We start from the raw sequence: 15,373 nt of genomic DNA on the forward strand, positions 1-15,373 counted from the left end.
TTTTATTGTACGTTAGTTTGAATAAATCTATAAGTACTTTACTATATTGGAATGAGGGAGCACACAGTCCTTCTGTTTTGTATAAAAAGTTTTATATAAAACACAGAATTGTGTTTTCCAACTTTTTATTGTACGTTAGTTTGAATAAATCTATAAGTACTTTACCGATTGCATTAAAACTTTTACTAAGTCTTCTTGATATAGTACGCAATAATTATTAACAAATTTCAGTGTTAACTCTTTTTTGGGCAGTATATAGTGAATGTGCCATAGGTCATATACAGTCAGGATGTTGTCTCTAAATGGATAAATGCTAAGTAAAGGATTACAATAAAATGATTGATTTTTTAGCAATTGTTCATACTATCAATAAAAGTCCTCAAAAATTGTTGACTCAGTTACTGTGACATCTATACACAAAAGGTTTATTTTATTGTGAAAAAAACAAAAATGTTAGTAAGAAAAATAAATGTTTTAAAATTTGCCCAAGAAAAAATAAAAACTGAAGAAAATAATTAATTTAATTTTTATAAACCTTGTATTTTTACTCAAAAATCCTCTAAGTTAGTATTAGTACAAAAAACTAACAAAGTTAAAAAATAACAATAAAAAAGTTTGTAGATATTGGCATATTCCTGTAAACAAATTCTAAACTTACATTTTTTTACTCTTTCCATAAGGTTTCAAAATAGTGGTTCTTCAGATTTGGAAAAAAAAGAACTATTGTATTATTAGTTATTATGACCTCAGAGCACAAGTTTTTTTTTTTTTTTTAGATTACTCACGTTATTTGCATTAATGTTTGTTCTTACATGTTGATTCACATCTCAGATGATTTTAAGGAAGCGCCCATACAAAGTTTTGAGGTACAAAAAAATATTGCAGAAATAGGTAGAAACATGATAAATGCTGTAATTTCGAACCAATTCAGACTAAACTTGTTATTGAGATAGTATGTACACACGGCTTAAATAAGTTTGTCTGCTAATCTTACCCAGTACAAATTTTCAAAATGTAACCATTGGCAAATTTTTTCCAAATTTTAACTGGATTTACAACAGACATTAAATTACATATGTTTTTAGTAATATTTTGGAAAATTTTAGAATGCTCAGGTTATTTACAATAGTCGGAATCAGAATTGTCTGTATTTATAATCTTAAAGATTACAGATGGTGTTAGATAATACACTTAAATTTGTTGTTTACATTATTTGAGAAGTAAAAGTAAAGAAAAAAGAAAGTAACAATCAAGTTGCTCTTTGTAGGTATTCTTCTAGGGTGTAAAAAGGTTGGGTCAGTAGCCATTCTTGCAGTGTTGACATTAGTGCTTTTCTCTTTTTTACCACAGCTCTGGTGGTAGGTGGTTGTAGATTTTCTGTCCATTGTAGGATAGTTTTCTTTCACACAGTTGAAGATGATGGTTTGGAAGGTTGTAGAGACCAGTATGTCTTGTATGATGTTGATGTATATCTCTATTTCTGGAAAGTTCTACACCATCCACATGAAATACTACCTCCTATATGTAAACTGCTATAACTGTTAAAATATATATTTTCTTGAACGGCTCTCTACAGCTTTCCATCCATCTGAGACCAGCTAGAGAACCCTTATGGTCTTTATTTGTTAGGTAATTATTCTCTGAAGAGTTGTTGCTAATATACCACCCGAAACAACTAATCCATACCTCAGGTGAAATTAAAACAAGGATAAATATGCTGTTTTTTTGCCTCTGCGTTATTTAATTTCCTTCATAACATATATATCTATGCTTAATTGATGGAGAGATTGTCAAGGTGTGGAGTTTAGTTATTTTCTCATCTATTTATTATTCCTAGGAATGTGGCTTGTGATTCCATTGCTGTTGAGATAACTGCTGGGACATCAGCTGCTCTTCTCCCAAATGCCAATTGGCTGGTTTTTGATAGATTGACCAAAAGGTCATTCGCAGAACAGTATTCATATGCTGTGTTGAGAATAATATACAAGTTCACTATTGGTATCTAGATGGTTTGTGAAATCTCGTAAGGTTTTGAGATAGCTGCCGGTACAATATTTGAGAATTATATATTTATTTTATAATTTTAATTCTATTCTAATGTTACAATGTAACTAAAGTGAACAAATACGATTAAACTTCAACTTTGTCTTAATATGATCACATTGAATCCTTATAAGTGAGTAGATTACAAACTTTATTTTTTATTGATTGCAACTAAACTAATTCCATGTTTTTAGTAACAATTGTATCTACTTATAATAGAAATAGTTGAAGGAGGAGATTTTTGCATATAGTTGTAAATTTCAGATATGATGTTTATAATATTTTGTCAGACAAAATCATTGTTTTTAGTTATTGTTAGTTGAAACCTGGATAAATTTAAAAATCGTGGAATAATAAAACATCATGGATGGTAGAGAATCAAGTTTTCTGTTAAAATATACATAAAGAGAGGCATGTTAGAATTCTGAACATTGTCATTAAACTATTCTGATCAAAAACTTTTTTGATATTGCAGAAAGAAACTTGTACTCGTGCTATGCAGCAAACTGAAGAAACATGCGCAAAGAAAATTAAACAACATCAGGAAGTGGTAAGTTTGTGTTACATTATCTTACAAAAGAACATTAAAATGCTCTACAAGGTATGCCAAGGAAAACTAAAAGATTAACGTCCTTCTTTCTATGTAATTAGAAGGGCTAAGTATCTTAGATACCAGCTGCCTTTCTATCAATCATTTTACCATCCTCTATTTATTTCATTTTTGTAATTAAAATATTAAAAAAGTAATAGTTTCTTAAATAAATTACAACCAGTCGTATTTGGCCCTATAATATAGAACACCAATATCTGAACACCTGTTGAAAAACATTAAAAGTTTTGTAATTGTAAGCTTTGAAAGTGAGAAATGCCACATGGAGAAGCTTAACCATTTTCACCCACATATCGGACAGTGGGGCGAGGGCCGAAATGAAAGCGATGAGAGAGGGGTGGAGGCTTTGTTTTTCCTATACAAGGACCTCACGTTACTTTTAGAAACAATGGCCTTGGCGTAACTAATATCAGTTTTGTTGTTTCAGCTTTTGGATGTGCTTTAGAACATGTACATTAATGAAGTTTTTCTTTTTATAAAAATACATGTTTATTTATATCCCTTTGCATTATGTTTAATTTCACATATAAAATTATACATGTAAAAAATCCATTGTATTAGTTTAGTTTTATAGTTAAAAAAGAATTAATGTTTGTTGTATCATACATTTCTAAGGAAACAGTTCTAGCATAGTATTCAACGTTTTTATAATACATATTACCTTCAAAAAGTATACAGCAACATTGTTAGTACATTTGTTATAAGTAACATATGTTCTTTATATTACAATTTCAAATCTGGCCTCTTCATTGCCACATTAGACAGAATATGACAGGTATTACTGTACCATCTTAATATTTCTGCCATAACAAGATACTAAATACTGCACTTCACCCAGTGCTGGTGCTGTGTACTCCACTTGATCCAGGATTGTTTGAAGACTGTGCTTAATGCGGTTTGATGTTATAAAGACGATTTACAACCTCATTATGTCATTTGAAATCCACACATGATGGCAGTCCGTCATATTATTCTATCTTTTGGATAATTCTTAGAATTATTCCACTAAGTATTTATATAAGAACGTTAAGCTTTAACAACATCAAAATTAAAAATAATAACCGAGTAATTGTGAATCCACTGAAAATAAGTAAAATTTTCAATGAATTCTTTACAGGAATGATATCTGCCAATGTAAATACGGACAATGGCACCTGCGTAAACAATAATCTATCGGTCATTAGTGGGCAAAATTTATTTGGTTCTAAATTTTGAAAAAATATTTTATTTAACACAAACAGATGAGATGGAAATCCAAAAGATAATAAACTCTTTTCAAAACAAATTTTCAAGTGGCCATGATGACATCCCAATGACAATCATAAAAACTGTGAATAAACAACTGAGCAAAGTATTAGTACATTTAATAAATTCATCATTTATTTGTGGTATTTTTCCTGATCAACTCAAAATTGCAAAAGTTATCCCAATCTACAAAAAAAATGACCCCTTGGATATTAAAAATTATCGACCAGTATCACTGTTGCCATCACTAAATCAAAAATTTATGAAAAAGTAGTTTATAGCAGACTTATGCAATTTTTAGAGAATAATGATATTCTGGAGACTATTCAACATGGCTTCAGAAACAAAAATCAACAATCACAGCAGTGGTAAGCTTTATTGAATCAATTATAGAGGCAATAGACAGAGGAGAAAAAGTAATAGGAATTTTTATGGACCTGTCTAAAGCATTTGACAGTGTGAATCATTCACTGCTATTGCTGAAGCTGCAAGAGTTGGGTATAAAAAACAATGCATTAAGTTGGGTTTGAATCATATCTTTCTAATAGAAAACAATTTGTTCAAATTAACCACATTACTGAAAAAAATTATGTAGTTAAATTTCAATCCAACCTTGAATCAATAAATGTAGGGGTACCGCAAGGCTCCATTTTAGGACCTCTCCTTTTTTTGTGTTATTTAAATAACATAGCAAAATGTTTAAATTTTGAGCCTTATTCAGGACTTTGTCTCTATGCTGACGACTCTAACTTGAAAGTTTCAGGGAAGACAGTAGAAGAGATAGAGTTACTGACCTCAATCGAATTGGCCTGTATTGAACAATTTTTTCAAAACCACAATTTAACTCTAAATTCTGATAAAACCAAGCTTGTAAATTTTAAAACAAAACAATCCAATCAAATTTTAGATTTAAATATTGAAATTAATGACAGTGTAATTGAAAGGGTTGATCAGATAAAATTTTTAGGATTATTGGTTGATAGTAATTTGTCATGGGATGAACATACTAAATTGGTTTTAAACAAAATAAATTCAGGCCTATTTGCAATTCGAAAGATGTTAAATTTGTGTAGTTTCGAAACTTTAAAATTGATTTATTATTCTCATATCCAGTCTCACATAGCCTATGGCATTTGTGTATATGGAACAACAAAAATGGAAAACCTCACGGAAATATTGAAAGTCCAAAAAAGAGCAGTCAGAGTCATGTTACATCTGAATTTTAATGATTCTGTCAAAGAAAAGTTCAAAGAACTAAAAATATTGACCGTTTATGGGCTATTTATTTATGAGTGCATAATGTTTCCTAAGATACAACCCACCTAAGGGATCAACATTATTTTATTCACTCGTACAATACACGACACAAAAATGAGTCTAATTTTCCAAGTTACCGTCTGGAGTTCTACAAAAAAAAAAACAACATTTGCAGGAAATAAATTCTTGAAAAAGTTACCAGAAGAAAATTAAAAAAGAGGACAATTGTAATATATTTAAGAAAAAAGTTAAAAGCATTTTTTGACAGGTTTAGCTTTGTACTCTATAGAGGAATTTGAAAAGGGTATTTTTTTAATAATAACAATTGATTTTTAGATTTAGTTTTTGGATGTAGTCTTTTATTTTATATTATTGAAACTTGACACTATTCTAATGTAAGAAATGTACTATATGTTTTTGAATAAAGAATATTTGACTATTGACTATTGACTATTGACTATAGACAAAAACAAAGAACATGTGTTTATAGGTTGTCTTCTTTTTAGTTATTTATTTAACTGAAGATAAAAAAAAAAACTAAATGTGTTTTGTGTGTGTGTATTGAATCGTAAAAAGTGAGGGCTCTGTGGTGTAATGGTAGCACATTCGGCATGTGAGAGATCCGGGTTCGAGTCCCGGTGTAGCAAGTACTTTTTGTGATTCAATGTTTATTGAAAAATTAAATAAGGCTATTGCCATTTATACAAATTTAATTTATATATATATATATATATATATATGTGTGTGTGTGTGTGTGTGTGTGTGTGTGTGTGTGTGTGTGTGTGTATACATACGGGATCATTGTTTTTTGTAATTAATTATGATTATTTATCGATAAATTATTAATTATGTTTATAAATCTTTTTTAATAAGGATATTTTAAATTATATTGACTAGCACTTGTTCATTGTAGATCTTATGTACTACATGTAATGTTACGTGACAATAAATTTCTGATTCTGATAATAAATTATTAGATTCTAAGAAATCACTCAGTCTATTATGGAGTGTCTTCTCTAAACTTTTTCAGATATTACTGCGATTATAAATCGGATGATAACAATTTTTTAATCCTTTTTTATAAATTAGAATAACTTCTGACAGTTTAGGGTGAGGTGGAAAAATAGCTGTTGAAACGTTTCATTGCACTTGGACTAGCTACTTTACAAGAAACTTACAAGATCATAATTGGAATTTCAGCTACATGATTTACTGCTTTTTTAGATTTTAAAATATTTTTTCTTCTTCATGAACACATTCAAACTCATACATAGTATTTTCACAGTTATGTTGATTATAAATTCGAGACTGTTGGTATTTTACAGGTGGAAATTGAAGCAAATTAATAAAATGTGAATCAGATATTTTAGCAGCATATGTGGGATTTTCAACTTCTACATTATTAACATCTAGTATGAGTTTTCTTGTTTCTTATTATTTTCACCCAACTCTGATTTTATAATGGTCCAAGTGGCTTTGGATTTATTTTTGGAATTATATATTAAACTGCAGTTCTTTTTGTTCTTCTTAACTGCAGTAAAAAAATCTTTTTTTTATTTCTTAACATATAACTTAAAATTCAAATCAGAGCTAGTTTTTTCCAATGCAGGCAGTATCTTTTCCTTTCAGCAGAAATTTGTATATTTTCTTATAGAAAGAATTTCAGTGTAAAGATAAATATACTTTTAAAGTTTAAATAATTTTCTTCTATTGAGCCATTAAATGTTATATTGTTCATTGGATAATGAAGCTTTATTAAGAAAGAAGGAATATTACTCGTATTGAAAAACCATTTTTTCTGTACTTTATACATCTGAGGAATGGGCTTTGAAAATGTAGTAGGGCATTATAGTCAGATAGTGCAGGGTCAGGACTAAATAATGCAGTGTGACCAAAACAAGCACTTGTTAAATCATTATCTATGCAATTTCAGGGTTTCAACATCATTAATTTTTAATAGATCAATATTTGAACCAGGTGCAATTGTTATTCTTTCTGTCTTTGATCATTTTTCAAGTATTAAAAATAATTTTTTCAATTTATTTAGGAACAATGTTGAGATATTATGGCCAAGAATTCTATGTATTGAACAATTGAAAGGAAATCCTTATGAATGTGAATACATTATCCACCTCTTGATTTATTATGAAAAAAACTCTCACATAGTAAAATATTTCAATGTGTATTTCAATTAATGTTATCTTGTAGAATAATGTGTTCACACGAACAAACAATTTTTACAGTAAACCTACAAGTTGTGAAAGAAATGAAAGAAAATTAATTTAATTTTCCAATAATTCCAGCAGGTGATAGGTTATCATGACACTATTCTGTTTCTTAAGTTTTAAAAAGTATTTGACTGAACTAAACTATTAAAAAATCTATGTATGGCTAAGGAATTTTTAACACATTGGTAGTCTCATCAAAATCAACATTTTGTAAATTCTGTATTTTTGTATTTATGTAATTTTCCAATAGATGAGTAGTTTCAACAAGGTTTCTGTGATCTGCCATTTAGTGTCTTAATTAGTTCATCTCTTTGCTTTAAATCCTGTCTCTACTTAAATTCTTCATCCTCTAAGAGTGTAAATTTTGATTCACTCTCCAGTAGATCATTTTCACATAACAGTTTTAAGATTTTCTTATACATTACAATAAGTTTATTTTTCTCCTTTAACTATTTTTATATATTTGTCCAAATCATTTTATCTATTTCACTTTGACCAAACAACACAGTAAATTTGTGAGTATTTGAAATATGTTTAAAAATATCTAGGGATTACAAATGTTGATAATTTTCTCAAATTCTTTAAAACTTGAAAGGCAAATTATTCAACAATTTGTGAAGAAGCACATATCTAATGTCATATGCTATGATGTTGTATTCGGGCATGAAGTATTATGACAATCCAATAACAGTCAGTTGAAATGGTTTTTTTTTTTTAATAATAAAATAATGACACCGTTTTAATGATTTTGTCTAATTGTCTTCCTTAAGTAAAAGTATAAGAAAGTGCACATCATTGAATCATCATTGTGCACTGTAATCATATTTATTTAATATATTGTCTATTTGAGTTTATGAATTAAACTGATTAAGTGAAGGTAGCACAGTTTGTAGATATGAATGAAGTATTTTTAGTTTAAGACAATTCAGATGAGTTCTGCTGTTGAATGGAAGATTAAAGATTGTCTTATAGTAGTATCTGGAATGCAATACATAGAAAATCAACTAGATTTGTTGAAATATTTATAAAATTTCTCACTTAAAAAAAACTTAGGTGTCAAATTAATACCTGCCAATTGTAGCAACTTTAAAACTTCACAGTCAACCTAAAATTGTATGTATAAACACTGTAATTTAATAAATTTAATGGAGAGGTATATATAATATGAAATAAATACTGTCCACTAAATATTTTTTGGACAAACTCTACAATTTCAATCAAATGGTAATGTAATTTTAATATTCTTGCTGTCACCAAGAGATTCCACTGAAAAATACAGGTCACTTGTCAGTTTTTTTTTTGTTCTCTTAGGACAGGAAGCTTATAAATTGCACTTAGTCCTGTAAGAACCTTTGCGCTGCTTCCAGAGTGACAGGATATTCAGGATGAGTAGTTTAGGGAGTAGGGGCTGCCTCCTATAATTGAGATCCATGAGGAAGAATTAGGGCACTACATCTCAAAGTCATGTGTCCCCAGAAGAAGGAGAGGCCAGCTCTGAACCAGCCTCTCCAGTCAAAGCAGGCAGGGGATGGCACACCCTTGTTGAGGCTAGCAAGAACCTCTGAGGTTAGGGAACAAACCCCAAAAACTCCAACAGTTATCTCCCACAGTAGACTAGACTTATTGAATTGCCCATGAACCCCGGAATCTCTACATTTGCGGTTAGTGATGTGCCACTGCTGGACATCCATAAGGTTGTCCAGATTTAAATTTAAATGATACATCGGTTTTTGCTATGCCCAGTGGTGGGTTCAACTGGAAGGTATAAACCAGCCAGAAGTGATCCCTGCTGGGTTTTGTCAATAAGTTACTCAAGCAAATCAGTTGTAACCAAATTTCTGCAAGAAAGGAAACTTGATATCTTTAAAACACAGTTTCAAAATTCATCAAAACTGGCACCTGTCTTAAATGATATTATAAAATTTTGCAGACAATGTAGAAAACAAATAAGTCTAAAAAATGTATGGTTTGTTATAGTTTTATATTTGCTATAATCTTTATTATTTAGTCTGAGATATCATTTCATCACAGTGGCAAGTAAAACTAGTTAGATTAACTATTGAAATTTTTGATGTAACATAAATTAAAATCTTCCCCACTAAATGTTTTAACGTATTTTTAGTTTTGACTTTACTGAGGAATGTGATAGATTTTACAGTTTCTGTATTCACACTCATGTGATTCCGTCATATACCTTTCCTTATTGTACGGTATGTTTTAGATCAAGTCAAGCCAAGATCATATAACTCAGTTGAGTTCACAGTTATGGGATACAAGCGATAAACTCATCATTACTAAAAAGGAAAACGAAGAGCTTAAAAAAACAGTGTTAGAGCTTAAAAAATCACTAACACAACAGGTAACATTTTTCTTTGTTGTATAGTACCACAGCACAGTGTTTAATTTGTATTCTTTACAATATATTTATAATAATGTTTTCCTTTATTCTTTTATCTTTCTTTTTTTTTTGAATATGTTGTCTTGAGTTTGAAATCATAATATATTGACATGATATTCAAAAATTAGACTTAAATGATGAATTGTTTGTCAACAATCACAGTGTTCTATAGTTTAAGTTATTGTATTTACAAAAAATGTAATTTCAATCTTGTATACACTTGTATGATAATGGTCTGAGTGATGTAGTTTGTGTTGTTTTCCCTGAATCTAATGAAGGGCTATAAGTATTAACAATGTAATTAGACTGTGTTTTTGAGAACAATTCTAGTTGTTTAGGTAAAATAAAGCTGAAGTATAAAAATATTTTTGCTGTGATTCAAAGACATATTTAAATTCCATATATGACTATCCAACATTTTTATATGATAATGAGTTGATAGTGTGATAAACAGATGAGAATAATGTAAGTATTCTTTGTCAAGGATAGAAGTTTAGTGAAAGTTATTCTAATTTATTATCATCTTAAAATTGTATAAACTGTATTACAATAATGCTCTTTATTAAGAAAATATGTTATTTATGATTGTTCTAGGGTGCGTCATTACAAAATCAAAGATCCCGCTCATATGAACATCTGGGGTATGTACCGTACTACTGACCTTCATTGTAAAGTGTAACTTTTTTATTAATCTTAGACGTATCCTGGATATTATGATTATTCTCATTAAACTGTAATATTACACTGACCCAGTCATAACGCACGTACAAAATTAGTCGTCGTTAAAGTATTATTTAAATATATAAAGATTATAGTTTTTAAGACATTACAAAGATATTATTTATTTATTATTCAGCCAAGTATTGAAACACCACCTCACAATTCAAGAGCTTTATTAGTCTTTGAACACATTCAACAGTGCAATAGACTACACCAAGTTACTCAAATATTCTTAACTAAAACTAAAACAAACAAGTCGGATTCTGCCTACCAGTAAATATATAGATCTATATAATAAATAACAACAATAACCAAACAACCAACAGATCTATATAAATTAACAATAATAACTAAATAACTAATAACATGTTTAACATGGATACAATTTTAAAACTCTACAGTATCAAAACTGAATAAATAAATACATTGAGAGACAAAATTTAAAAAATTAATGTTGTGGTATCACAATTTAAAAATTCATCCACACAATTAAATATATTAAATTTTTATCAGCACTTTACAACTGTTTATATTTGAATAAGGATACAGATGTAGCATATAATGGTAACTTATTAAACAATTTAATTTTCATAAAAAGATGACTGCATTTTGTTTTGTTACTCTGTGAATCATTGTAAGTTAGTATTATCCTTATAAGATAATAATTTGCGAAAGAAATTTGACCAATTAAGCAATAATATCTTCATTTTTATTCTGAGCTCCCATAGTCAAGTATAAAAATAACTAGTAATATAGACAGGCTGTCTCAGTGTTACAATGTTAATAACAAATAACATACATCTGCTTCTAGGTATTCATTATCATTTTGCACTAAGTCTGGTTGACCAGTTATGAGCACTTAGTGATACACTATGTGATCGGTTCTCACATTTCGGAGACTTAAAACTAGGCAGTGATTATCCAGGGCAATAATATAACATTTAGTTAGTATCCAGCTCCCCGACGAGTGGTAGGTAATGAAGAGAGTGTTTTTTATCAGAAATATTTTGTTATCATTGAAGTAGTGTAAATATTTTTATATGTTTCAGACATTCAACTCCTGAAATGCGTCTAGAAATTGATGAGTCAGTTACTGTTTCACGGCGTCAAAGTATCAGAACGGTTCCTTCAGGCATGGGTATAAAGTTATTACCATCGGGTTCGTTACTAACATTATTTATAGCACATTCAATAATACTGCACTTGCATGTTTAGAATACTGTAGTAATGTACAAATGTGATGAAGAGTTATACGTTTGGGTGAGCTTGGTACATTGAAAAGTAATCATTTGTGATGGCCAATCAACATTGCTGTGTAAGTGGTCAGGTGACAAGTGGAGCTAACTTCTTTGTTACACAGGCTATCAATCATCCAATCTGGATAAGTGACAGGCTACTCGTGCCAAACTTGTGTAGTAACAGAATATAATCTACCTATTTTTTTACTATCAACATTAAAAATATTAAATAGAATTAAAAGAGGTGAACAAATCTCACTTATGTTCTAATTGCCAAAAATGTAATAAATATTACTTTGTAATGAAATACTTAACACAATTTTAAAACAAGTATAGACACAGTGGTCTTGCCCCAATAATAAAACACTAATATCATACCATTTTAAGATTAGGATTTTTTTTCTGAAGTATAGCTAATATCTAAAGAGAATGTGTACAATAATCTAGAATAGTAAATGCTTTTTCAGGTAACCCACTCAAAATTTTGTGGCTCTTCCCATACCATTTCACTTGATCCATTTTAACAGCTTCCGCCACGATTCAGTGATTTTGTATACCCTTCCACTGCCGGGAATACCCACTCAGCAACATCTATTAACTCCACTTTTTTAAGATTGTTGAAGCATCTTTAACATCAATTCTATCAACCAACACTATCAACAGTTTAAAGCAATTAATAGGTACGTTTTACTGTCTCAAGAACTTCCTGGTACATCTCTAACCTTGGATGGAGTGACAACAGGTGGTAAAAATTCATAATCAATATCACCACTCCTCAGCTTATCTGCCACTGGACTGGAATGTGTGTTATCAATAAACAAAAATACCTTTACACGAAGATGTTTTAAATCTTTCCAGGGACGAACATGTAATAAACCGATCCTTAACAAATTTCTCAGTGCATTCAAATAATGTATTGTCTTCTGTAACTTAAGGGTATAGAGACCAAGATTTTAAAGACTATTGGTTTATTTTCTTTCCATATCATAGCGAGAGGCAACTTTTTTTGACAGTGACCTTACTAGGAGGTAAGATTATTACTATTTCCATTTTCTTCTTATAGTCAGGAACACCTGCTTACTTCCTTCTCAAAAACTAATGTTGATTCGGCAACATTTTAATATTCAGTCCACTCAAGTCCATTGTTTAGCTGCTCTTCAACTACTGCACATCCTTCTCAATAAGCTTGTGTCAATTATTTTTGAATTCGATAACATCCTTCTCTAGTTAATAACTTTTACCCAATTATTTGCACTTTTCTAACACGCTTTTCCCAACTTTAACCAGCCCTCATTAGCTTTAAATTTTGCAGAACTACACTCTGAATCCATACTAAATTGAAGGGCTTTTTCTTATGAATTAGTCCAAACATTGGTAGATCTTTAACCTTGTTTAGACTGTACCAAAGAAACAATACTTCATCATCAAGAAACAAAATTTCTCTTCCATCATCAAAACAGATTCCTCTTATTTCCAGCCATTATAAGTACACTAATTCATTCAAATTAGTTGAAATTGAAACTAATCAGTATGTCGGTTATTAAATACAACACATAAATAAATTGAGACTCCGTCTCAACACTGCTGTCTCACCACTAGATGTCCCAATGCCACACTGTTGTAATAAACAAACATCATCAGTAATTAACCTAAACAAACGTACATACAGTTGATTGTTTTTATTCGTTTTGCAAACAAAATGTAAATCAAACAGGCAGTATATGACCATAGTGAGAACAGTTGGTGGTCGTCAGTGATGACCGCCTCAAATGCCATCGAACTACTTTTTCCAGATTCCAGTTACAATCTACACTTGATAAAATAGTACTATTTATAAACTTTATTTAGATCTTTAACTCTGGTAACTCTAAATTGTCACTCACTATGTTCAAATAAATCTTATAAAGAATGCCAGTTGCAGAAACTGTTTTGCTACAAAAAAGTACAATCATTCACTTCATTATTAAAATATAATATTATTCTTATTATTAAAGTAAATGTAATGTTGGAAGTTGTAGTAAACATTTACTTAACTAAGTACATTTTACTTTAACTTGAGATGATTAAAAAGTATAGTGTAAGACAATAAGAGGTGTTTGCAGGCAAGGTGTTTCCATCGGAAGATGAGGTGGAGGAGATGTTCAGCAATGAGTGTCTGGCTGATCTCAAAGCTGGCCGCTGCCAAGTCTCCACAGACCCTGACCGGCTCAGCACTCTCAAGTATCGCAATTCACTGTGTCCTCCACATCTCAAGTCTTCGTATCCAGCGGAGACACAGTTCCTGCCTATTGATACCATCAGAGAGGATGATATCAAGGTAAATTACTAGGCTCCTATTGGCTTGTTCACCAGATTTGGTGGGTCGTTACTGGTAAAGGAAATAAACCACACTATTAAATTGATCTGAAGGGAAATAATTCTGTTAAGATTTGGAGGGCTAAAAGAACTAAAATTCTAGGTAAGCAACATATTAAACCCAGTAGTGAAAACAATATGAAAAAAATCATCATTTCACATTTTTAACCCCTTTGATACCCTCTCATTCCAACTCACACCAAAACTAGCACGCAGCTGAAGATCGATTCCTTTCTTAGGAAAAATGTCTCTGTCACAGTAAAACTAGGTTGTTGTATCCTTATTAAATGCAAATTGGCTCTCGGCTCCTAGACTATTAGAAGTCTGTAAATGTGGTAATGAAGAGAAAGAGTGAGTGACTCGTAGGAAGGGTTAATCCGTAGTATTGCTGTATCGAGATTTTACTCAAGGACTCACCCTCCAGACCCACTGGCGAATAATTGGACGTCTCAGGGGATTTTGTCTAGTTTATTACATAGAAGAAATGTATTTTGTCAAGTATACCTTTGTCAGGGTTTTTTGTGGGGGGGGGGGGATGATCCTTCCCCGGGCTTCCTCTTCCTGAATATACCACTTCTTATACTGTCCAGAAGCAACTACATATATGTAACTACTGAAAGAGCCTGTCAGTGTGAACGGTGGTACAGTCAGTGCCAAAAAAATATAGTGCTGTCAATCACTTCACCACGTTCGTTGAGTTGGTCTATTTCTTTTTTTTTTCGTGTTCGTTTGCTCAGAGTTTTACTCATAGTTTTATTCCCACGCTTTGATAAAGACAATAGTATGGCAGGTTTTGTTTCAAAGCTAGGCGGCAAAGTGTACAACAGCCAGTTGCGGGAAGTGGCTTCCAAAGTTGTGGATTTTATGAAAGCTGAATCTGAAAGGTTTTTAATAGATATTAAGAATGTGCGTGAACGAGTTAGAAAGTATGCAAACAAGTTTCCAAGGCCATCCAATCATATATATAGCGATGAGTCATACATTAACTCTTCTCATGTGTTAATAAAAGGAAAGTTGCTGCGCCCATCAACAAAGAGACTCACCTTATAATCATACATGTAGGTGGAGAAATGGGCTTTATTTAATGGGTTTGACAATGTGGCAGGTACACCACAAAACTAGTGATTACCATAAGATGAATCACAAATCTTTAATGTTGTTTTTTTTTTGTTATTCAAATGTTAAAAATAGTTAACAGAAAAGTTAATACCAAATCTTCCAGAAAAAAAGTGTAGTGGTCATAGATAACGATTCGTACCATAACATTCAAATCGATAAG

General features: G+C 30.7%; 1 protein-coding gene across 7 annotated transcripts in view; it reads left to right on the forward strand.

Moving 5' to 3' along the window:
* Window positions 1-15,373, forward strand: part of LOC124360410 (repetitive organellar protein-like) — a 96,430-nt gene that overhangs the window by 71,993 nt on the left and 9,064 nt on the right. For 6 of the 7 annotated variants that reach the window (XM_046814019.1, XM_046814022.1, XM_046814020.1 and 3 more), the window contains 5 exons: window positions 2,519-2,593; window positions 9,605-9,742; window positions 10,376-10,422; window positions 11,551-11,660; window positions 13,842-14,056. In XM_046814019.1, the coding sequence (XP_046669975.1) occupies window positions 2,519-2,593; window positions 9,605-9,742; window positions 10,376-10,422; window positions 11,551-11,660; window positions 13,842-14,056 (585 nt within the window). The remainder of the gene's footprint in view (window positions 1-2,518; window positions 2,594-9,604; window positions 9,743-10,375; window positions 10,423-11,550; window positions 11,661-13,841; window positions 14,057-15,373) is intronic. The other variant, XM_046814021.1, reaches the window with a different exon arrangement.

The sequence above is a fragment of the Homalodisca vitripennis genome, chromosome 4 (genome assembly GCF_021130785.1).
Source record: "Homalodisca vitripennis isolate AUS2020 chromosome 4, UT_GWSS_2.1, whole genome shotgun sequence".
Classification (NCBI taxonomy): domain Eukaryota; kingdom Metazoa; phylum Arthropoda; class Insecta; order Hemiptera; family Cicadellidae; genus Homalodisca; species Homalodisca vitripennis.